Source organism: Haliaeetus albicilla, chromosome Z (assembly GCF_947461875.1).
Source record: "Haliaeetus albicilla chromosome Z, bHalAlb1.1, whole genome shotgun sequence".
Taxonomy (NCBI): domain Eukaryota; kingdom Metazoa; phylum Chordata; class Aves; order Accipitriformes; family Accipitridae; genus Haliaeetus; species Haliaeetus albicilla.
The window spans coordinates 64429623-64453971 of record NC_091516.1 but is presented as its reverse complement, the minus strand read 5'-3'; the positions used below and the strand labels follow the sequence as shown (position 1 = coordinate 64453971).

General features: G+C 37.9%; 2 protein-coding genes across 8 annotated transcripts in view; both read left to right on the top strand.

Annotated features, from left to right (window-relative positions):
- Positions 1-24349, top strand: part of DHFR (dihydrofolate reductase) — a 638672-nt gene that overhangs the window by 156676 nt on the left and 457647 nt on the right. The window lies entirely within an intron of this gene.
- The window catches only part of SSBP2 (single stranded DNA binding protein 2), a 196487-nt gene that overhangs the window by 112318 nt on the left and 59820 nt on the right, over positions 1-24349 (top strand). For 5 of the 7 annotated variants that reach the window (XM_069776049.1, XM_069776047.1, XM_069776048.1 and 2 more), the window contains exon 5: positions 15456-15545. The exons of the other annotated variants lie outside the window; for them this stretch is intronic. In XM_069776049.1, the coding sequence (XP_069632150.1) occupies positions 15510-15545 (36 nt within the window). In that variant the 5' untranslated portion in view covers positions 15456-15509. The remainder of the gene's footprint in view (positions 1-15455; positions 15546-24349) is intronic. 7 annotated transcript variants of the gene reach the window in all.

The window sequence follows — 24349 nt, the reverse complement described above, 5'->3', positions numbered from 1 at the left end:
CAGGTTTAAGCTATGATGAAGTAATTTGCAAAAGAACCAACATAACCATCGCAGAAATCTGCATACTTCTTGTCAGCTCTTGCTATGTTGAGGCTACTAGGGTAGATTAGGCAGTTCAGTGAAGTACTACTTAATTATCCACTTTTATCTGACACTAGCTCAGTTTTGTCAGCTTTTGTACTAAGCATGGGCATCCCTCCCGTAGGACCTTCTGCCTGCAGAAACCTGGTTATTTTTGCGAGATGGGCTGAAGTCCCTGGAGAGCGAAAAGTCTGAAGTTGTTTCTGGGGATTTGAAGACTTAGAAGTGGAAGTGAAGAAGAAATGGTGGGAGAGATGAGCTTTAAAGTTCTGTGCCTTGGCTGTCGCTCAGAGGAAATCCCAATAAATGTTGCATTTCCTTCGTTCTGTTAACAAAACACCACATGGATGTAAACCCCGTATCTGGCAGCTCGGCCGCTGTCTTTTACAAGTGGGTCCTATTTTGTCAAAACTTACCCTGTTTAAGATTGAAGGAAGAAGAATGTCGGCTCTCCACCACTTACTGATGTGAATCTTATCAGCAGATAGCGAGAGCTGTATAATTTCCCGTCAAAAGTCTGTATCACCACTGCCAGCTTCCCCAACATAATATAGGCTATTTACCTGATAGTAGGGGGCACTGCCAGCATGTTGGTTTTCTTCAGCAATTTGTAGCTTATATTATCCCGCTGTAGCACAGCACTTAGGACCAGCAAGCTCTCTGTAGTTAACCAACTGGGTGAGAAATTGTTGGGTTTTCTCTATCAAAGAGGAGAAATAATGTCATAGAAGGATGCGCTGGAGTCAGGGTGGAGAGGGAAAATGCCTCTGACTGTTGTAGTTCAGGTAGTTTAGGATGGGCAGACGGCTTCAATTCTTATTTTGTCTTGTTAGCAGGCTGTACATTACATAGTTCTTAGACTGCTGTGGTTTAACTTGAGCTTAAACTAACTTCTAACAGCATTATGGACTGGGAGGGGTTAAGGTGGCCCATGGGTGTCTAGTGGCTATCCTCCACTTTGGATAAATTTTTTTTTCAATGAACAGAGCTAAACTGGATCTGTCTGTACTTTCCTTCCTGCAAGCCTCTCTGTGTTAGCTGAGAGGAGGAAGCCAGTTTTTTATGTATAGTGAAATATGGATTATTGCAGCCAATAATTACTAACATTTATCTCTGGTCTTTTACGTCAGCTTGGACACTGTTGAAGCAAAGGTGACTGACAGGTTTTCACTCACACGCTTTGTTAGGGACCTTGGGAAGAAGTGCTTGCTTTTGTTTGGGATCAGTGTTACGTGACCTGCCTTATTTATATAAATGATGGTTTTTATACCTGCTTTACTTTATGAAGTTTTCTTCTTCATGGTATGTGCATCTTCAGTGAAGATACGTATACCCATAATTCACATTTAAAGCCAATCTGTATCTATATGCAGTCTGTGCATGTATAAATGTTTATTACAGCTAAGGTTGGATAGTACCATTTTTTATGACAGGTGCCTGACTGTTTCCAGCTGCTTATAATTCTGCCAGTTTGTGAAGGGAATTTTTCATACAATATTCCTGGATTTAGTTGATTTTTTTTCTCATGGGGTGCAACAAAGAATTACATGGTGAAGCAGAAGTTTTGGCAATCAGTCTTACATCAGCTGGATTTTGTCTCTTGTTCTCTGTATAACATATATTTTCAAAAATACACTATCAATATTGGCATTTTCCAAGCGGTTGACCCAGCAATCCACAGAAGGACAGGACCAGCCTGATGGGATAGGTGGTTGCATAAGTGAAGGGTGTGCGTGAATCAGCATCCCTCCAGGAAAGGAGGTCCCTTGGCTCCAAGTCCCAGGTCCAGGGCTTGCTGGCAGCATGGAGAAAGGGCCCACGCCAGTGTCTGTGTGGGCACTACTTTAAAACATCATCATCATTATTATTATTATCATTATTATTATTATTATTATTATAGTGTGTTTAAGAGCTGCAGGAGCTAGTTAACCCTAAAAGATTCAACTTTTCATTATCACTGCTATGGATTTTCACACCACAGGATGTAAAATAATTGGTTCTCTGAGGAGAAGCGACGTGAGACAACCACTTGGGTTTTACCTGCTTTGCAGTGTGACTTGGGGATCCAGGGAGTTTACTCAGGGCTGAAGCCGGGGCTTTTCCTGGTGAGGCGGTTTGTTCCCAGCTCAAGTCCTCAGCAAGCCATGGGGTGCATGCCAGGCGCTCACAGATTTTGTTTTCTTGCATGAGGCACTGTATGTAATTCCCAAAGAAGGGAGAGGGTTTAGGGGTTTGCATCTTCAGTAGCCCAGCTGTTCTGCCTGGCTGTGGTGGGGCAGCAGAAGAACTGCTGGGTTTCAAATGCCATTTACTAGTGTTTACTTATTGTTGTTTGTTTGTTTGTTTGTTTTACCCATACCCTAAATTTAAATAAAAGTCTCAGACATGTGCATCAGATCACCATTCCAGATAGAAAGTGTTTGAGATACATGCGGAGTATTTCAGATACTGAAGCATTTAGAAGAACATCTAAAAAGCCTTATGCAGGCAGGTCATCAGAGGACTGAGTCCTCTGCTTCTGCTGTCCCTTGAGTATGGATGGATGCCTCTTTCTTGAATTCTGGTACCCCGTGGAGTAGCAGGTTGGGCTCCTGCTAGTGGTAGATACCCAAGATAACTAGCTACTTTGTAGGAAATAGTGACTAGCATGAAAATCTTAGATCTTCATTAGCACAGTACTTAATTTTGGTTTAGCACTTAGAGGTATTAAATCTGTGCTCAACAAGTTATGTTTATCCAAAGAGACATGTTCAGACAATGTGAGAAACATGAGATATTTTACAGGCTAGCTTTCCATGTATTTTAACTTGGTTAAATTAAGTTTAAGCCCAGCCAGCAACTAGGCACCATGCAGCTGCTCTCTCACCTCCACCCCCCTCACCACACAGTGGATGGGGAAGAGAATCAGGAAAAAAAAGTAAAACTCATGGGTTAAGATAAGAATGATTTAAGAACTAAAGTAAAATAAACCATAATACTAATACTAAAGGAATAGAATTAAAAAAAAAACAACCAAATAAACAAGAACAAGACAAGTGATGCACAATGCAATTGCCCACGACCCGCTGACCGATGCCGGAGCAGCGATCCGCCCCTCCCAGCCCACTCCCCCCAGTTTATGTACTGAGGATGACGTTTCATGGTATGGAATATCCCTTTGGCTAGTTCGGGTCAGCCGTCCTGGCTGTGTTCCCTCCCAGCTCCTTGTGCACCTGCGTGCTGACAGAGCACGGGAAACTGAAAAATCCTTAACTTAGGGTAAGCGCTTCTTAGCAACAACTAAAATATCAGTGTGTTGTCCACATTATTCTCACGCTAAATCCAAAACACGCTGTACCAGCTACTAAGAAGAAAATTAACTCTGTTGTAGCTGAAACCAATGCCTGTAGCTAATTACATGCCTGTAACTTTGGTTTTTCTTTAAATTGGCAATATTTTTCTCAGGCTTGGGTATTAAAAATCAAACATTCTAGCTGTTCTTGAAAAGCCAAGTTACAGGCATGTCTGAAAAGTCCTATTAGGGGACCATATTTTGAGCATACAAATGCTCTGCACCATACACGGCATGCAACACTTCAGTGAAACTAAAAATGCTTGAATACATAGAGGGTTTTCACAAAGGTGAACCTCAGTTTTGGTAAGGCTGGTCTCTCTGCACATCCTTTGTGGACAATGGGAAAAGATACACTCCTCCAGAGGATGTCTCTGAGCGGCTTTCTCTTTGGTGGCTGTAGAAGGAGACTGAGGAGATGAGCCTCACTGGGCTAGTTAGTCTTGCATGGTAGGGCACTATTCCTAAAGGCTTTGTTCAGTGTTATATGGAAATTGAGATATTGCAGAATATATCTTCAATTTTCAGATGCTTGTTATTTTCCTGAAAATGTTGACCTTGTGGTGACGTTTTTGCCTATGGAGTTAACTTCAGGACATTTAGGGAACAGCTTCACTCTTATGAAAAACAGAGAAATCTCTTTAAAAGAATAATAATATCGTGTGGTGGTTTTTTAATTGCAGTCTCTCGGTGTCTTAAAATGAATATGTACTTGTTGTGGAATTAAGCATTTATGAAATACCACAGTAATGAAATTCAGGCTAGAGACTCTAAAGAAAAGTATGTATTGTGTTATGTACCACTAACTTGATCAACAATGGAGCTAATGTTCAAAAATTCCAAATGTCTGCTTCAGTATGTTTTGTCTATGAAAACATGCTGTCAATATTACAATATTGTGAAGTCACACATTTTCATGTTTTATGACACAGTAGTAACATTTACAGCACAGCCTTCAGAAAGACAGAGATATATCTGCAGTTAGTATTTTAGTAATGGTTATTAAAGAGGAATTTCATGACATGAAGGTCCAGACAAGAACACCCAAATACGCTATTTCTTGAGTAGAGGAGCAGTTTCATCATAAGGTAAATTCTGCAGTTCAACTCCTTTTGAAATAAAACTTAGGGTTTTTTTGTGCGTATGCTTTCTTTTCTAGCCAGCTAGATATGGAGACAAAAATCCAGTTTGGATAGAGAGGGAATTACTGAGTTTTCTTTTCGTTTTTTTCTGAAGGTATGCATGTATTGCCAAGATTGCTGAATCACTCCCAGGTGACCTAAGGATAACCCCAAACTGGTGTACTTTGCATTTCATAATCAAAATTCAGTCTTTCACTTCATAACATATTTGTTCATTTGTGTTTCATAACTTGAAAAAGACAGAGAGATGTAGAGAAACTTTAATCTCATTGTTATTAATCACTATATTCTTTAAATGGGAAAGCACTTAACTGTTGTGTGGAGTGCAGTTGCATGATAACTGGCATCCAACACTATGGCAATCTTAAAAGTCTTTGGAAAACAAAATAGGTTTAACAGTTAGATTAACTAAATGATTAAAAGGCACTGTGCCAACCAGCTTAATTACTAGAGAAAGTTTGGGTATAAGATAGTCTTGTCATATTAACCTAACTAGCACAATTGTACCACCTGTGAATTTTCTGTAAAGCATCAACAGAACAAAACGGAGCGTGTTTGAAGCAGGAAAAAAAGACCAGCAGTGATCAGCCGACTTTGTGCCATATGTCATGGCTTAAGCACAGTAATCGTCTGAGTATTACTCAAACTCATAGGTGGACTAAACACTGTATTTCTAAAAAATAGCTTTAGGTACCTATCTTTGACCTGATCGGAGAGGATGCCATATGATTGGTCACCATTTAAAACTATTTAAATATGAAATTATTGAAATATGAAATACAAAATATTTCAGGAGCTAGCCATATTTGGCTGTGTATATTAAAAATCTGCAGCAATATTTGTCTTTTCTTGCACTCCTATTATCATGACCCCAACAGCTGTTGAGAAAATGCCGAGAAAAGACGATAAATGCAGTTTTGTATTTCTGCAATTTGAAATGTAAAAGCAATGCTTCAATCTGATAAGACAGATTTTAAAATTCAATCTCATGCATGTAATGTGTCACGGTCATGTAAGTTAAAGAATTTCATCCAATCAATTTCCCGCTAACTCCTTTTTAGGAGAAGCATCTTCACACATCTTCATTCAAATTCCTTGTGATGAGCAAGGTGGTGTGTTAAACCTGTGGTCTGCGGTGTCAGTTAGTCAACAAAGATGTGATCTGGAGGAGCAGCTTGGAAAAAAACCAGCACATTGAGTATTTTGTGGTTGTTAAGCTAGGAGACCAAAGCAGTCTTGGTCTCCAGGGAATCTGGAGGAATGGTGCAAGTGTCGCTTCTGGAAAGAAGTCATTTCATTGAAATATCACCACAACTGGGTTCCAAGCTACAACAACAGTGTTTTGTGTCCTCAAGTGCCTTTAACTTGTCAGCAGCATGGTTATTACTGATGAATCTGATAATCCTGTTGCATTTTATCAAAAGTGTAACATGACTCAGTTGGCTAGCCTTTGGAGTTTCAATTTTGTACATAGGTATACATTACTGAATAACACAGGGCTTGGAATTAAGCTGAAATGAATGCCCTTACTTTCATAGAAAATTGCCTGAAAACAGTATTTGAAAATACTATTTTTTGTGTCTTCATAAAGAAATAGGAAAAGCCAAGTATTCACCTTTTAAGTACAGTACTGTTCAGTTTTGAGAAAGAATTGTCAGAAATTTGATACTTTGTTTCCATATTTAAAACATTATTTTAAATTATTTTTACACTTTTTTTTTAAGTGAACATTCTGTTGATACCTATGCGTAGTAGTGATTTTAGTAACTTCCACTGAATGGTAAAGGTTCATTTTAAAATAACTTTCTTTATAACTGTACTTCAGAGAAATCTTTGTCTGGAAATTATGTTCTAAATAATCCAAGAAGCAGTAGTGAAGAGACAGGACTGGAATGCTGTCTTTTGACAAGAGTTTGAAATCCTTTTATTCATTGAAAGGAAAGCTTTCCTTAAAAATAATTTGTAACCCTTAATAGTATACTTCCAACCTAATACCTGGTTTTCAGTTCTGTAATAGAATTTCACTATCTCGGCTAAGTAGAATGAAAACCCCAGATTGGGCACTGGGATACAGTAAAACAAACTGTAATCCTACTTCAGATATGGGGAAGCTTTGCTTACAGTGAGGTTGTTTTGAGGGTAGGGTTATTTCCTGGGGAAAGAAGAATGGATGGAGTCCCAGAGCATACCGTCCTCATCAACAGGTCTGCTCTTCAGTAAGTGAACAGGTCTGCTGATGTAAACTGAGCAAACCATTTTTTTCCCCCAAAAAAACCTAAATGTGTTTTTTTTTTTTTCTGATAACAGATTTACAACTTGGTTATTAATATAACTATTATATGAAATTATATATTCCTTATCACTGTTAATAATGTATAACCTGGAATGGACAGAAATACAGTGCCAGAGTCCAGATCAAACTGTTAGGAGCTGTGATTTGAGGACAACTGAGAAGTTATGAAGAATACCATTATGACCTTCTAGAATTACACTTCTCAGACTACTACTATCACATGAATGCCTTCCTATTACAGAACAGAAAATAAACATTTTAGACAAATACATATCAATGGAAGTACACTAAGAATTAATTAGGTCATGTGATCCAGATCTTTCAAATGGCTTGCTTCTATCAATGTGATGAATCTAGCTTTTTGGGCAAGATCCTCAACTCATTTTAAGTAAACCATAGCTGCTCAGTCTAGGGCTTATGGTTCTTTTGTGTACAGCTGAGCATTCGAAGGCTCTGTAAAAGGAATAACAGCTTATTTAAATTTTTTAATTTTACTTATTTTTTTGTTCAGAGTGTTGAGTAATTTTATGTTCTGTCTTGGAGAAAATGAGAAGGTTACTAGTGGTTAATCAATGTAGTTCCTCTTAATATTTATTTCTTTGATTTCTGGTAGGTAAAAAATAATGAATCACTATTATAGTAACTAGCTAATGGCTTAGAAGTACTTGATAAGTTTAAAGTTGAATTGTTTACAAGTGGAAATTTGCCGATCTTGTTACAATATTGGCTACAGTAGGTCTGGCACTTTGAAGCTGTCAATGACCAGAAATTAAGTATGTGGTAAATGTGATTGGAAATTGTAATCATCCATCATTTGTCTTTCCAGAAAAAAAAAACAAAAACCAAAACCAACAAACAGCTAAATGTAAATTCCGTAATTCCCATCATTTCCTAAGTTCATGAACTTGGAAAAGTAGTACTAAATATTTATCCTTCATCCTCAGGAAGAAAAGAGAAACAACAGTTTTTTAAGTGTTCTCCTAAAGAAGACAACATAGTTGTATCAAAAATACTCAGTAAATGTGATAAAGCATAATACACAATTCTGCATGTCTTTGTCTGTTCAGTTAGTTTCTTGTTTGTTTGCTGTAAACTGGAGAAGGCATGAAATACTGTGAATTAGAATAATAACTAGCAAGTTGGTAATAAGTAGTTAGCTTTTTGGTGCGTTATACATACCTGTGCCTTTATGGGAGAGAAACCAGAATGCTGTGCTTAACTTAAAATTGCTGGGAAAAGGAGGGTATGAGAAAGTGACAAAAATAGGCAGTTGGCTTTTGGATTATTTTTCTCTTAGTATTGCGCTTTTGGTGCATCAGGGACTGGTCACAGCTAAACAATATGGCCCCGATGTCATCTGTTCCTGTTTATTTACAGTTCTGTTAATTGGCACCGCTGAATGTGATGAATTACACAATGCTGATTTGGAACGACGTTTGACTTTCATATGAACTTGTACATTCATCTCAGAGCTATCAACTGACTAGTAGAGTCTAATTTATGCTTAAGCATCAGTGTGAGTTTTCAGCATGGGTTTCAAGGAGATATCTACCAAAAATTAAACACTGTTGGCTTTTCCTGCCAACAGTATGCTGCTGTCATCAGTGTTTCAAACTTGGTACCAACAGCGGTTGTAGTTTTCTGCCTTGTCCTTCACATCCATCCTTATACATTCACTGTTCAGTTTCAATTACCTGTGCATTAATGTCGTATGAACATACACAAAGCTAACCTGAGATGCTGAAGATTTCTGCTCTTGTTTTGATTCAACTGATTGTATTAATATCCTCCATGACAGAATATTTTTGTCTGGTTACTGCATATTTTGGTTGCATATATGAAAACTTTATATTAATACTTACACCATAATTTTAAAAAGACGTCTAAATTATTTTAGGTTAGAAAGCTCACTTATTTTAAAAGAAAGTAATAATTGGTCTATTTATTACAGGATCAAAATGATCCTTAATACCATATTAAGTGCCAGTTGTATCTGTATTTCAGTACTTGAACTTGAGTGAATACATCTTAGTCACGTTAAGGTTTTGATAAAATGTAAAATGATACTGCATATATAGCACAGCTAGTAATCGAAATTGCTCTGTAGTAGATTTTTTATGAAAATATCACTCTTGATGAAAAACCTGTTTTTCAGAGAAACTGATTTAAGTGGTATTATTTCTGAAGATCTTGCGAAAATTCTCATGACCTACCATCTCTCTGAAGCAGGATTCAAAAAGAGGAAAGAAAGCTAAAATATGTCTGGCATTGCTTACAATACTTCAGAGTACATTAGCAGTTTTTTTCTGATTATCAGTCAAAATCAGGCATGAAATTTTGGAATAATCAAAAGCAAAGCTTTCTGTTGTATCATCGAAGTCATTAGAGTCTCAGCAAAAGGGTATGAGAAGTATGAGTTCCTACACCATAGAGTACTTTCAGCAAGTGCTGCTTAGGCTTTGGACTTCTGAGATCTGGTGTAAACACAAAGTTTCTTGGGTATTTTTGGTTGGTTTGTTTTTTCTTGTCCTTGAACCCAGAAGAATAGTGCATACCACATGCGGTTGCAGTAATTTGCAGCCAGTTCTGCAATAGGATGTTTCTGCTCAGACTGTTCAGCTTGTAGGACTCATGAAGGCAGGGTGGAAGTTTGTTCTTCCAGAATGCTCTCAGACACATTTGTGCTACAAAATTTTACCAGTATGAAAATTTTCAAATAATCATACTGATGCTGCTAATTCACTTCCATGTGTTCACCCTGGGCTGCCTTTACTGCTACATTCACTGTGCATCACACTTAGTGTGCATCAAGCTGTGCAGCAAAAATGTGTGACCCTTCCAGGTGGGTATTGCAGTGCCGCTCCAGAGAGTACCCCATTTTACCCTAATTTTAGGGGATGCAGGCTGTCTTTTGGAGGCTCTGTGAGCCTGGAGATTACCCATGGAAGCACCAACAGGCTGTTGCTTCCAGCAGTATATGGAGGAGTCACAACTTGGAGTGTCAGTGAAGTGTTCTCAGGCAGACCTCACTCGCCTGTCCTATATGACAGGTGCTGTTGTGGAGGGTGGGAAAGCACAGCTGCATCTACTGTGCAAATAGCGAGGGGAAGCCTCTTTAAAAGGGAAAATAATTTTTTTAACTGTTTCATACTCTCCCTGTAGAAATAATTTATTTCCAAGAGAGAGACTCAAGCTAGCACCCATGATGGCACTGGCAGGTATCTGTGCCTTACTAGGTCTAGCTCCGCACCTTCTTCCAAACCAGAGTTACTAATGCAGCTCCTTCTTCATCCTGAGAGTATTGCTGTGCTCTCAACAAACTGTTGCTCCCTCTTCCTCTTTGATGCTAGTTTTAACATCATTAAATGCTAAGATAGGGGTTTAAACTTACCCGCATCATGGACACTGGTGTCAGTAGTTTCAGTGTCATCTAGAGGCACTACCTTGTGTCTGCCTGGAGTCCAGCAGGGACTTCTACTTGCATGGTCTTCACAGCACAACACACCAGTAACGTGCTTATGCTTTGCCACAGAAGACAGAACACAAGGACGCTGCCTCCAAATAAGCCAGTACCAGGAGGGATTGGCTTGATGCTTGATGCAGCTGAAGAAGTGAGTACCCACCACCTCTGGTAATTCAGCAGGAGCTAGGACTGTCCAGCTAACTCAGCAGTTTTAGGGCTGATGTAGAGGAGGTTTATGGAGGAGGCTTGGATGATGAGGGAATTGAGTGGCCAAGGGTAGCCATATATGTCTTATATGTGAGGTCCAACTTCTCTCATCCATCGTCAAATAGATTTCAACATTCATCATCAAGTAGACTTCTAGAAAATTAGAAATCTCCTTTTTGTAGAAAAATTTAGTAACACGTGATAAACTTCTGCATTTGGATAAAAATAAGGGTGTCTTATTCTAAGCAAAATACCTGAAATTTAATGCCCAGATTAGTGAGTGAGCTGGATGAGGAAGGTCAAGTCCTTTCTTTGTAAAATTCTTTGATTGCAAATGGAATTCTTCTGTAAGCTTCAGTCAAAAACCACTTCTTGTGATAGCCTCAAAAAACAACCCGTGTATTGCAGACTTGTCTCTGGATTTGTATATTTCACATACTGTATAATGGAATAACTAACCTATTTTATTTTTATCTTTTTATTTACTTTGCGATTTCTTTATTGTAAAAACCAGCCTGAACTGTGGCCAGTTTTTATAATATAATCATCTATTTTTACATTGTCCAGAGTAGCTTAGGTAGAGCAAAGAATGCCTACAATAAGTTTCATTCAAGTACACCATTTTAATTAATAATTGTGAAGAGATACTATAAATTCAGTATTTTAGCTACAAAAGCAAATACAGTTTTTCATTTTTAAGGAGGTAAGGTACTGTACAAAAAGATTAGACCATTTAAATTGTCATCTTTTTATGAAAAGCAAGGAAAGCAAATTGCAAATATTTAAAATGTCAAACTAATGGAAGTATAAATGATGAACAACTTGTAATGCATGCAAAAAGAAGCCATGGTTTGCTGTGGGACTGTGCAAAAAGAGCTGAATAATTCATCAGGATAGAATAAATAAGAATATTTCAGTGCAGCAGTTGCAGGTTTGTTTATTGATCTACCTAGTATAAGTTCTTAAAGTGTTCATTGGATAGCGCAAGCTAGAAAACGGAATATACCTAAAACACTGAAAATGCTTTATTTCTGGTATTGGGACTTCATTGCCCATCAGGGAAGAAAATCCCAAACAAACAAACACAAAAACAGAAAAAAACCCCAGTGCATAACATAATGAAATACAGAAACTGAAGTTTCTGTTAACACCTAAGAGTGGACAATTGCAGAATGCCTATAACTAGAATTTTCTTACAATTATTAAGTGGTAATACTTAGGTATTAGTAAAACTGACCTACTATTATGGCCACTCAAACTTTTCATCATTCTGTCCTTCTTCCCACTCAGAAAAACAGATGAGAGATGGTTTTGTACAAGTGTCTGTAAACTGCAAGGTGTAATCAAGTCTCAAATAATTAGCCAACTAAAATCTACACAGTGAATACCTCCTTGAAACATCATGGTCCACAATCCAAAAATGGCCAACATTAGTAACTAAATTTAATTTTGAGTAACTAGCCTGAAGAAAAGAGCTAATTCCCTTCTAGTTGAGACCTTTTTCTCTGGAAACCACGAGAACCAAGATAGAGTAAGTAAGTCTGGACCACTTGTTGTATAATCACCTCCACAAGACCTTGCTTTTCTTCCCCTTCATCATCACAAATGATTCATCTGATAGCATGGCTCAGATCTTTTGGCCACCCTCGGGGCAGGTCTCCAGAATGGGACTTCAGTCCTCCAGCAGAAGGCTTTCTGAGGAGGCTGTAGAAGAAGCTCTCCAGTCTCATGTGTTGGCTTCATCCTGCTCCTTTCTACATATCCTCTTCATCAACAAAGTTGTACAAAACCAACTCCTCCTAAAAAGTCGTTAACTTTGGAGCTAGATCCCCTTCACAGGAATCACCAGCACCTCTGAAAGTAATGTGTTTTTGTTACATGTGTGAGGTAGACTTAGCAGTCATCCATTGCTATGTCTGTAGCTCAGTAGACGAAGAATTTCCTTGTGCCCATATTACCAGTCCTGGAGAGTTGCATGCTGATCTCTGAGGTTCACCAAGGAATAAAGCTGGGTTCCTATGGTATCAGTACTATGTCAGATTCAAAAATACGAAAAAGAATGTATTTTAAAAAAAAACCACTATTGGGACAATTATGAAAACATTATCTTTACATATATTTCTTATAAAGCCTTGTTAGGAGGTTTAATGGCTGACATAAATCTTAACAGTTATAATTTTAATTGGTTTTTTCCCCCCTGTTTTGGAATAATCATTATTTCCGTCTCTCTTTTTTTAAAGCTTTTAAATGTATTTTACTATTTTCCTTTTTTAAAGTGATTTTGAAAGTGTGGGAAACGGCATGAACTCAGCTTGGGCAGATCCCTATATCCCTGTAGGAGCACTGCATCTCAAGAAGTCGTTCTCTCCTTCTCTTACGAGCATCCATTTGTAATCTGCGGGCTCTGGCAGAGGCTGCAGTTGAGGAGGACATCTAAGACCCATTGAGTGCATTAAGGCACTCTGACATGCATTAATGCCTGGTATAGTTCAGTTTAAATAATGTGAGCAGGAGTGACAGAACCTGGGATAGGAGACTTCTGAAAACTGGTCAGTTATCAGAGGAGGTGCTGCTTAGCTCTTTTTCTGAGATCTCACAACTTTAACAGTATTTTGCCTACCTGACTTCAACTGTTGAGATGTGTTTGCCCAGTGATTTATTATAGTCCGTTCATTATTATAGTCTGCTTTATTCTGTAGCATCAGTTCCATTAGACATACTACAGTGCATATTACGTGGCTGGTAAAGATGGACACAGCTAAGGTACCATAGGGGCAATTAGGAATTAGTATGCAAGGAGGGATGATGCTGTAATAAGGTTTATCACTATTAGTGCCCCTTTAATGGGCTACTCCTTCTTAGTCAGAGACTGCAGTGCAGGCTATTTTGGACATTTTAAGATGCTCAGGCTTTTAACATCATTGATTTTCTCCATCAGTGATGCTACTGTTGTCATTCTTCATCTAGAAAACATGTACATATGGAAGCAAGATCCAACACACTTCACTCAAACTGTGTCTGCACCTAATTCATGATTTTACTTGACATTGTTACCTGATGCTCAGTTTAAACAGGTCATTTTTTCGCTTAAAAAAAAGCTGAAAGCTTTCTCTTCTGTTTTCCTTTGGAAATGTAGATAATCTGCAAGTAATTTGTGGACATTCACAGAATCTGTGCAAAAGAAAGGAAGGGTAACAAAATTATTTTGTTCTTCAGGAGTTATTTCTGTGCGTTCACACCACTTGCTTATTTCCCCCTCTGGGAGGCCAAGAGACTGTGACAGACCTGAGAGAAGTACCTGAGACCTTCCAGGGAGGCGCATGATTTTGCATGCAGCTGAGCACCATCATACTTCAGTGTCATAACTTCAGGCAGTGCCCAAAGAATGGCAGTGGCTAGAAGAGAACCATCTTTATTTGCTACAGCTTTATAGACTGCTTTGGTTAGTTTGTGGTGGCCTCCTACAAGAAGGCATTATGATTCAAAAGTGTTTGCTATGTCCAACTCACCTGACAGGCTTTTTCTGTAAATTGCAATTTTACAGTATTTTAACACTGATCCCGCAGACCAGATCCTTGCATAAATAAAACCCTTTATTAGAGGGTTTTCTAGTGAATCAGTCTTGTGCTTAGTTCTGAAACCAGCACTTTCTGCAGTCTTTGTATTTTAATGATATGTTCTAGACTTTTGTTTGGAAAGAACATACAGCTTAGATGCTAAATATGCTACTGCTAGCATATTCTAAAGCACAGCTTAAGCCATTGAAAAATCTGTGGTAATTAACTGAATATTTCCTTTCTGCTTGGTTTAAAAAGGTCAGCCCTTCTTTGTGCCAGTTTTCAATTCTTTCCAGCATTATTCTTTAATTTCCTAGATAGTGTGCCAAACACCTGGAAATACAATTTCCAGATCTGCAGCTTTTGGATATCAAGTGTGAGCATACAATAGAGTGATAAGTTAATAAACATAAGCTATTCATATTCTGTAGGGCAGATATTGGCAGGTCATTAGTAAGCTGCAAGTGGCTCTCAATGCATTGTGTGTGCATGAGTACTTTCACAGAAGATTGTAAGCCTTTATAGGTGATTCAGCCTTATGCCCTACAGAAACATATTGCAGGAAGGAAGACTGCTAGAAATTAAAAGTAATTGAGGTTCCAATACATGACAACAATAACAGTTTGGCTTCCCTTTTTGTAAATTGCCAGAAGCAATATTCTTTGCTTGCTTATTCCAACTGAAGGATTTGCAAAGGTAACTAATTTCATCCTCTGATTCACTTCTTAGAAATCTTTTTTTTTTTTTTTCCCCCGTCCGAAAATGTAACCTGAATTCTTCTAATTTGTCATGGTGGCTATTTTAGTGGTTGGTAAAATCATAAGCATTACCAGCAGAATCGTGAGCATTCCTTCTTGTACTGTTTGTAACAGAATCCTGTTTTGAAGCTTGATGTAGTTCTGAAAGAATATTACAGTCTGCTGAAATTATTTTTAAAGTGCTTGGAAATTGCTGATAATATGCATAAATTACTTTCTTTATGTTATATGTATATCTGTGCATGTGTGAGGATGTTTATACACATAATACAAGAAAAAGTGTGCAAGTTACATTCACATTTGTATATATATAGACACACTCAGATGCAGTATTTTTTAACATCTAGTCAAGATTTATCTAATTGACACATATTTGTATATCTGTGCAATCTCTAACATCCTTCCCCTCAACATACATTTGTTATTTTAACAAATCATTATACTTGTGTAAACAAAGACTAAAGACTATACAGTTTTAATTTACCTTCAGATTATGACATATCCAGAGAATTACTTTCTGAATATTGGTCAGGTTTTGGGTTTTTTTTTTGTTTTGGGGGTTTTGGGGGGTTTAATGCCTGCCATGCAATGACAAAGGTTTATTCTCCCTTTGTTCTTTTCAGAGTGCTGCAGCAGCTCCCAGTCCAGTGCTAGGAAACATTCCCCCAGGAGATGGCATGCCAGTAGGTCCTGTACCACCGGGTTTTTTTCAGGTATTCAGAAAAATTATGATTACAGGAATTTTAGGATAGAAAATCCTCCGTAATACTGTTTACAAGTCTGTAGAAAAGGTCCTGTTCTAAACTATGTCTCATTATATAGTACAATACTTGAGAGTTTATTTTTTAACAAAGTGAATAGGTGGAAAGGAATCTCTCTGATTGACAAATATTTCATTTATGAAGTAGTACAGCACAATGTATTTCAAAATTTCAAGGATAAGAAATAGTGCCAGTTTATGAGTGGAGACTGAAAATGCTTGAATATAATTTTAAAATAATTTCTTATGATAAGATACATACATTGCATTGAAACTTTTAATTAAGAACGTTGTTGGTCACGTTTAGCTCTGTGGTAAAGTCACAGGCCAGATTTTTAAGATGTTCAGGTTTCAGTGGGAATTAGACCTAGGCAATTAAGAATATCCCACTGAGCATCTCCTTGCATGTTGAAGATCTCAGCCCTAATGCCTAAAAAAAACAAGCCAAGGATTTAGACTGTGTGTTGCTTCTGTTAAGTTTTATCGTAAATGAAACTAAATACCCAGTTAGCACTTTGGACATTAACAGTACAGAATACTATGATGGAAAAAATGGGAGCTTTTAGTGCAAGGCCAACCTAACAGTTGTAATCCGAGATTGGACTGCTCCTATGAGCAAGCTTGCATCTCCTCTTCACCAAAGCTTGGTTGTTTTTCTCCACACTGGCAGACTACTGTGGCTGTGCAGCAGGAGCAAAAACTAGCAGCATTTCTAGCATTGAAACAGCTCTTTAGGAAGAACAGAGATTTCCACTTCACATACTTGATCTCATGTTGTGAAAGAAACAACCCAGATTTCCAGGATTGTGATGTGGGGAGAACATTGTGATGGGATATTCCCTAAAAACCAAGTGCTGAAATCCAGGTAGAGACCAGTGTCTTTTTCCTTCTTCCCTGAGATACATAGAAAAAAGAAGCATATTTCATCTGGAAAAAAAGAAGAAATGTTTTATTTATTTTTATATCCAAATGATGATTGTACAAAAATGGCAGGATGTCAGCAGTCTTTCTTTACACTGTATGTAAGTGACAACATTATTTGTATGGTCTTCTTTTCCCGTAGTCACAGAGGGAAAAACTGCAATCTGCAGTATGGATACTGACATAAAGAAACCCTGAACCTGGCATGAGCATGATGTTTCCTTTGTCAACTCAAAAACTGAGGCATGATTTTTAATACATGAATGAAAAGATATATTTGCAATTGAAGTAGAAAATACCTTACTGTTGCCAGTCACAAAATCCTCAGGAGTTGGCAGAACCGAATAATTATTTTATTTCTGCCTTTACTGTTTTGAACAGCTGGTTAGGTAGATTTTTTTAAACACAGTTCTATCTTAATTTTTATATTGTATAAATATTTCACTTTTTCTTAGTTTAGCCGCCCACTCCAGTTGGAATGTCAAAGGAATTAAAGTTTTTTTCTTTTATTGACTTTGAGGACAATTAAGAGGGGGAAGGGGCACAGATAGGACAAGTATGTGAAGTATAGAGGAGAGAGTAACTATTTTAAAGGTTTTGCAGGAGGAGGGTGTGGGAGTTTTGTTTTTAGAAGCGTGAAAAGACTCCTAGCCACTCTAGATCTTTAAAGATGTAAGAAAGACAAGATGATAGAAAGTTAAGTATGGGTAAACTTTCCTTGTCTGTCAGTATCTGACTTCAGTCTTATGTGAAGCCCCACCAACAGCCTGCTCTTTTTGCAAGGCCTGAGATTGAAAATAAATGAGGAAAATCCATTTTCAGTGTAACATAGTTTGTGACATTAATCAGAGCTATCATCAACTCAACAACACAGCCAACTGAGTCTTCTGCAAGGCAGGTACCAAGAGCTGGTCTGCAAAGGCTGGTCTGGACTCTTCCAGACATCACCCTTCACCTCTCCTTGAAACTGCTGGGTCTGTGCCATCATGTCTCTCTGTAACATGCAATACTCAAGATTAGTCCCTTACAGTTATAGTTGATAGAGATCTACTTTCCTCAGCTGAATGGCCTTGTCAACAGAACAAACATTTTTCAAAAGATCATTAGTTTTTGCTGTAGTCGTCTGCTTAAAAAAGTACATAAATAACATGCTAGTTAGCAAATCCAACTGCATGTTTGATAGCAGATACATTGATATGGTTGGGAGCAATCCCAGCAAGGGGAGCTAAGCCAAAATCCAGTCAATTACATAACAGTGTGCTGAAACTGTAAGGTGTGTATAAAGCAAATATGGACAGACAGTCCACAACAAGGTGTTGTGGTGTTGGAGTAAGTTTTGTCAAGAAGCCATTAACATCTGGTTGTAATACCTTCAGACGGAGCTGAATCTTAGCAATGTCAATTTATCTGAGGACAAGAAAATATACTGGCAGACATAGCCGTGTATGTGAACCTTGAAAATTCAGGAGCATCATCTAGTGCCATAAAAAGCAGGAGAAATGACAAGCAAGAAACTCATGATCAAAACTTCCTACTTCCTTCATAGGTGCTTTCTTTCTAGTACACCTTTAACTAGACAATCAGTTTTTGTATACTCTTCAGCAATTCCTGTGATCCCAACTGATAATAAATCAAATCACAGAAAACATGTTAATCTGTCTTGATCTGAATACTGACAAACTTCAGTCTTTCTGTGAACTGCCAGTCTTCTTTCACTACAAGTTTGGAATTTAGACCTGCAACTCACTCCTAGATTATGAAAGTGAACAATTTTGGTTTTTAAGATTTGGAAGGTTATAGAAACAGTGGGAGAACAGTGCTTAATATCTATCTTTAGTTCACTAAGACTTTGCACTACAAAAACATTGTAACATTTCAACTTCTTCAACTGAAAATTTATCTAGAAGGTCATCCTGGAATGATAAGGATGCCTTTTGTTGCTTTCATGAAATCTTTGGATGGCCTAAGCTAAAGCTGAAGACAGCCACTACCTTCCAGCTCTGCTTGGCTAACTCAGAATTGCTGGATGATTTAAAGTCATTTCATTTCTCATCAGTACTGGCTCTTGGTTTTGCACTGCAACTCTATTTCGGCATGCGGCACTAACCACTAACTGGGACATAAGTGAAATGGATGCTCTTGCTGTTGAAATTGCATCTTACCAGACATGTCAGGGGAACGTGGCAGCCTAGGTGGGGACAGTGCTGGGAACCAAGAAACATTACCTGGGTTCCAGTTTTATTGGCACTGCTGACCACTAGTATTATTTCCGTGACCTTTATTTTTTGTAAAAGAAAATAAATTTATTTTTTATAAAAGAAAATAATTCAGAACACTAGTATAGCACATGGAGGTAAACAAATACGAGAGAAGTATGGTTTCTCAGACAGTATTTGGTAAAGCTCTTTGTAAAATGAGGCTTTCACGTATATGTAGGCCCCTAGCACTGAAGTTAATTAGCAATCTCTGGCATTTTATGCCTGGTCCACAGAGGTGGAGTTCTGAAGCCAGCGGCTGAATTTGTCTTGTATCTCTCAGTACTTGTATTTTTATACTTCAATTCAGGTGATGGATGATGATCACTACGGTGCTGACAGTCCAAAATGCGATGACTTGCAATGATACAGTGAAAGGAAGGTGGTAGAGTTGTGTTGTGCACAACTATTATCATCAACTAAATGACTTTTTTTAAAAAGCCAATTGTTTACAGTGTGAAAAATGAAATCTGAAAAGTCAAGAAAAGAGGTTTATGTGGAGTTAGGATGTGTCTCAATTTCATCTACTGGTGTGTATGTATTTTAACGTAACTTTAAATTTCATAGCTACATATTTTTTTGTCTTCATCTTCTTTCAGTATGTAGAATAGGTGATAGTCTGGAAATAAATTGGGGTTATACAGTAACTAAATCTGTTCGTGGTTCATTAGCAGCTAAACTGAAAGTGTGGGACCACAGGAGGAGCAAAGACAATAGTTATGTCATACAAGACTCTTAAACTCCAAATAGGAGAATGCAATCAAGTTTTAGAGGTGGTTTTGTCTCAGGCTGAAATAACAGGTCAAGTTCAGTCCAGTGAGGGTGATGTCTAGTGGGGCAGTGCTTCTGGTAAGTTGCTTTCTTAAATATGGAGCCTCAGAGAAGGATAATGGTTGGGAACTGGAGTGCAAGCCTGGATGCTAAAAAAAAATATGCGGTTCATCCATAAGTTACCCACGTGTTTCCTGCGTAACCCAAGAGAAGTTGTTTCAATTCTTTCGTCATGTTTCTCCACCTACGAAAGTGGAACATCGTAAGTGACGATCCTTCTAAAAGATTATGAATTACATGGGCAACAGAAGTCATGAAACTATATTAGATTGCATAGGGGTAAGATGGCTGTATACATTCCTGAAATGCTCATCTGACTCCAGTCAGAGTCTTGAAATACATCATCAGTTTGCCAGTTTTCCTCTCTAGACCACATCCTGTACATGGAGCTAAGGTGTGAGGAAGGCACTTAGCTACTACGTTAATAATATAAAGTCATTTAGGACATTTTCTGTGCCATTTTTTAGCATCAGAGTTACTCTTTTGTTAGTTTCTTCATATGGCCGCCCACAGAGATCAAAGTGACCTTGTCTTTGCCCCTCTTTTTGGAGTCCTAACTGATACTGAAATAGTAGGGCAACTGGAGGACTGAATAAGATTCTAATAATTATTTACCTTTCGGTCTAGACATTAGAGGATGCATATCATGTCAGCAGCCAAAGCTTTATGCAAGGTTCTGATAAACTCATTGACAGTGAGTTAAATTCATCCACTTGTGTTCGAAGAGGATTACGTCATAGAATTCAGAGACACTCACATTTTCACATCCAATCTAACTTCCAGTTTCTGGCCTGAGGACAACCAGCGTTTTTCAGCAGGGTTGGTTCTGTGCAGTATGTAAGCGTTACTTGTGAAAGCCCTCTTAGATACAGGCAGAGCAAGGTCTTCAAAGTGTTCAGTACTAGCCTTGCTCCCTTCTTCTTGAGGAAGATGAGGTCAGAAAAAAATTGGGTTTATAGTTGCACTTCATGGTACAGATTTAATTTAGAAAATAATGACCTGAACATTTGGAAATATCTTCATGGAAATTTTGAAGCCCAGATACACTTCTGTTCCTAGGCATACGCCAGCATGCCCATGTGGAGCATGAGGGTTGTATTCAGGTGCAAACAGCTGCTCTTCAGGTAGTGAAGTGCTGGCCTGTTTCCATCCATCTCTTCACTGATGTTTAAATCAGCTAAAAAATTTGAGATAGGTTCTATTTGTATTTTCGCAGCCTATTTGTTTGACCTTTGTAGACAATTTCAGCTTTAGTAAGCAAATAGAGGCCAGAGAGAAATTTTGGAGCTTGTGTTCATTGAAGTATTTTGAATTTTTAAACAGACTGAAAAGTATTGATTTCACAGGATTTTATTTGCCTTTTAGTTACTTTTCTGCTTTTAACACACCTAAATGCAGAGTTAGAATCATAGGATGGTTTGGGTTGGAAGGGAACTTTAAAGCTCATCTAGTTCCAACCACCCTGCAATAAGCAGGGACATCTTGAACTATATCAGGTTATTCAGAAGTTCTAGGTTCTAATCCAGTGAATTCATCATGTTTCTCTAAGTTAGTGACAACTAGGACTGCTGAATATCTGACTCTGGTTGTTTATTTTTGCGCTGCAATTATGGGAGCCCTTTAAATACGTATTTAATTAAACACCAGTTATCTTTACCTGTTTTATTACATGGTTGACCAAAAGTTTGCCATGTCTGCATCTGTATAAGGAGCCTGTCTGCTTTTTAAAGGCAGGTAATAACATTGGGTTTGTACTTAACTCACCTGAGAGACACTGCTGAATAGTTAACTCATCAAGTGCCAGCTGAGATTTAGAGGAGGCAGGTTGTTTGATAATTGACAGTTCACTTGTTTAATTTGGTAATTTTTTAAAAAAGTTAAACTCTACCACTGACTATACCTTTTCACATATAAGTGAACTGCCCTTTCTTTTAAATGCATTACTTTTTTTCCAGCAAATTTGTTAAAATTCGTTCTAGTGGAGCTTACTGCTAAACCTTATTTCCATAGGGCATATATATTCTAAAGGAATTGTCAAGTAGTTTGCTTCATTCACCAATTTGTGATCATCAGACATATTTGGAATGGCATGGGAAAAATGTGTCGACACCATGTTTGAATTAAAAATGTTACATATTCCTCTTATATAAAGGGGGGAAAAAAAAAACCAACCCAACCCAGACCAAACCCAACCCACCAAAGTAATGTAAGGCTATCATGCCATCTAGTGGCAGTTGTTAATTCTCAATTTAGCTCAATCCGTATTATTCTAAAGTATTCTTTTTAGTCTTTTGCCTTAGTAGAGCTGACCCAATGCTTTAGGAGAGCATCATTACAGTAAGATGCATGGGCAGAAAGAACTTTTCTATTGCTCTTCTTGCTTAGTATTACTATTTGCTATTAAAATATGAGTTTAAATAGCATTTAGATTGTGAAAATAAGCAAAGTAAGTTAGTGAATTAAAAATCAATAACACACACTTCTTGCATTTTGAAACAGAAATAGTGAACTATTTATGTATAAAAAGAATGGATTTGTAAGCTTCTGTGTAAGGCTGTGAAGTATCTTTATAATGTACTATTTAAATTTATACTTGCATTTACAATATTTATAGTAAAGTCATGGTATGATACAACTTTAAAAAATAGAGCTTGTATTATGGATTTGATAAATGCAGCATTTGATTAAAACAGCTAAATCTTTGCTATATACCCCCAAGAAAACTAGCAAGCAAGGTTATATTTGAGCTGTTTTCCAAGGGTAAGTATAAAATATCTGCTCCTTTTTAGAAGTCATTGGCCACAGTCTCCCAAACAAATATGGTTGGCACCTTTACATGTCCTCTGATTCCACAACAGCTGAGGTTAAACCAGCCTGTTTGTGGTTTTACTCAGTCCTTGCACTCACTTTAATCTAGCTCACATGCACTGGTCTCCTGGAAAGTATTGCATTGGCCAGGGATCTGCTGGGTACGTGATCCTCTGCCTCAGCCCCTTCACACTTGCAGAACATCCTCCCAGATTGCTCCTTTGAACAAGCATCCAGCAGTAAGGAAGATGAGGAGGGAGAAATCCTCCAGCGTCCCTTCAAAGCCATTTTGGAGTGGCTGTGTCGCTTCTATGAATTGTCCACTGAGGGGTTGTTCTTTGCACAAGGAATGAGGATTCCTAATTCCAGCCGCTAAATTACATGACTAAAACTAGAAAATGCAGGCATCTCTCAGACCAGTCTTTGCAGGACCATAACGTCTGTGTGTATCGATTTTAAAAAGTTTTGTTTCTTTTTAAACACCTTTGAACAGTTTCAACTATTGTCTTCCCCTAACAGTCACATAGTTTCCTACTTTTCCAGGGCATTACCATTTTTTATCCCCCATTTTCAAACAGACGTACTTTGTTAACAGTGGTAGCATCCTGCTTCATCACTTACCTTTCACTGCTGATCCTCATGTTTTTCCCACTTTTGTAGCATTGCCTGTACTTTGGTGTTTTTTAAGCTAAAATGTACAAATCATTAAAAATGAACTGGAGCATGACTGCAAAATTAGCTGGATTTGCTACATGTTCACACCCATCCTAAATTCCAGTGGAGCAAATGAGATAATTGCAGGTGAAGGAGTAAAATGTTAAAAGAATTGGGCCTTGAGCAGAGCAGATACAGTGAAGTCCCAGAAGCTTGAAAAGCATCATGGATTGTTAAAACATTGCTATGAGAGAATGAAATGTCACCAAAGGTACAAGTACGGCTTGTGAGTAAATCTAGCAGCTTTGGTAGGCCTTGAAAAGCTTTGAAAATTGATTTTAAAGGTGATTTTCCCCCCCCAGCTTTATATAATTAATGTTAGTAAGAAGTATTTTACTGCAGTTTCAGAATCTCCGTTGTTTGTAAACACATCCACTCCAGTACAGCAGACTGACGCCCACTGGGAATACTGAAGTGCATAAAATCATGCGTACATCTAATTATTTGCAGAATTGGGATCTGTGCATTTTTGTACTTGCCAGTATCATGGTGTATTTTAAAGTACTTTAATTTTAAAAATTATTTTGACTTTTTAGACTATATGAGAGAGGATTAGCATCTAGAAAAATCTGTAAGTACTTCATGTTTGGTCCTCTCTTTTTTGTTTGTTTTCTCTAAATACCAGGAATAACGTCAACTTTAAAAAGATAAAGGTGTTTGACATCTGCTGGCTTTGATAATTCTATCCTGCAGTTGTGGTAATGGTTTTACTGCTCGTAACTGTTAGAACAAATTAAAACTGCTCAGCTTGAGTAGCTAAATAAGGTCTGAGCCCACGCTTCCCCCTCCTCCAGTCATTCCACACGTACATCTCAGGCAGCCACAGACCCACTGCTAGTTGTGGAGTGGTGGAAGGGGAAGAGGGGGAGTTGGGCCCAAGTCGTCTGCCTAGGATGACTCTGAACTCTGTAATCTTATCCTGAAAATTCAAGTTCTCTGAGAGATAGACCTTGGAAATTTAAGGGAACTGAGCATACACTAAAACTGGCATTATAGTTGCTGCTGAAGTGGTACTAGAGAGTAGGGGAAGGGTTCTCTTTTGTACATGACGCTTCCCTCTGCTGAGGTTAATTCAGTTCCTGTCATAGTCTGACTCTTCCTTTTTACATGAGCCACCAGTGATTGGGTTTGAAGCCAAAATCCTTGGATGATGGTAATGCATATAGCTTTGAAATAATGTATTTATTAAATATAACAGCAGGAATAACAAACTCCAGCTTGTCGTTGT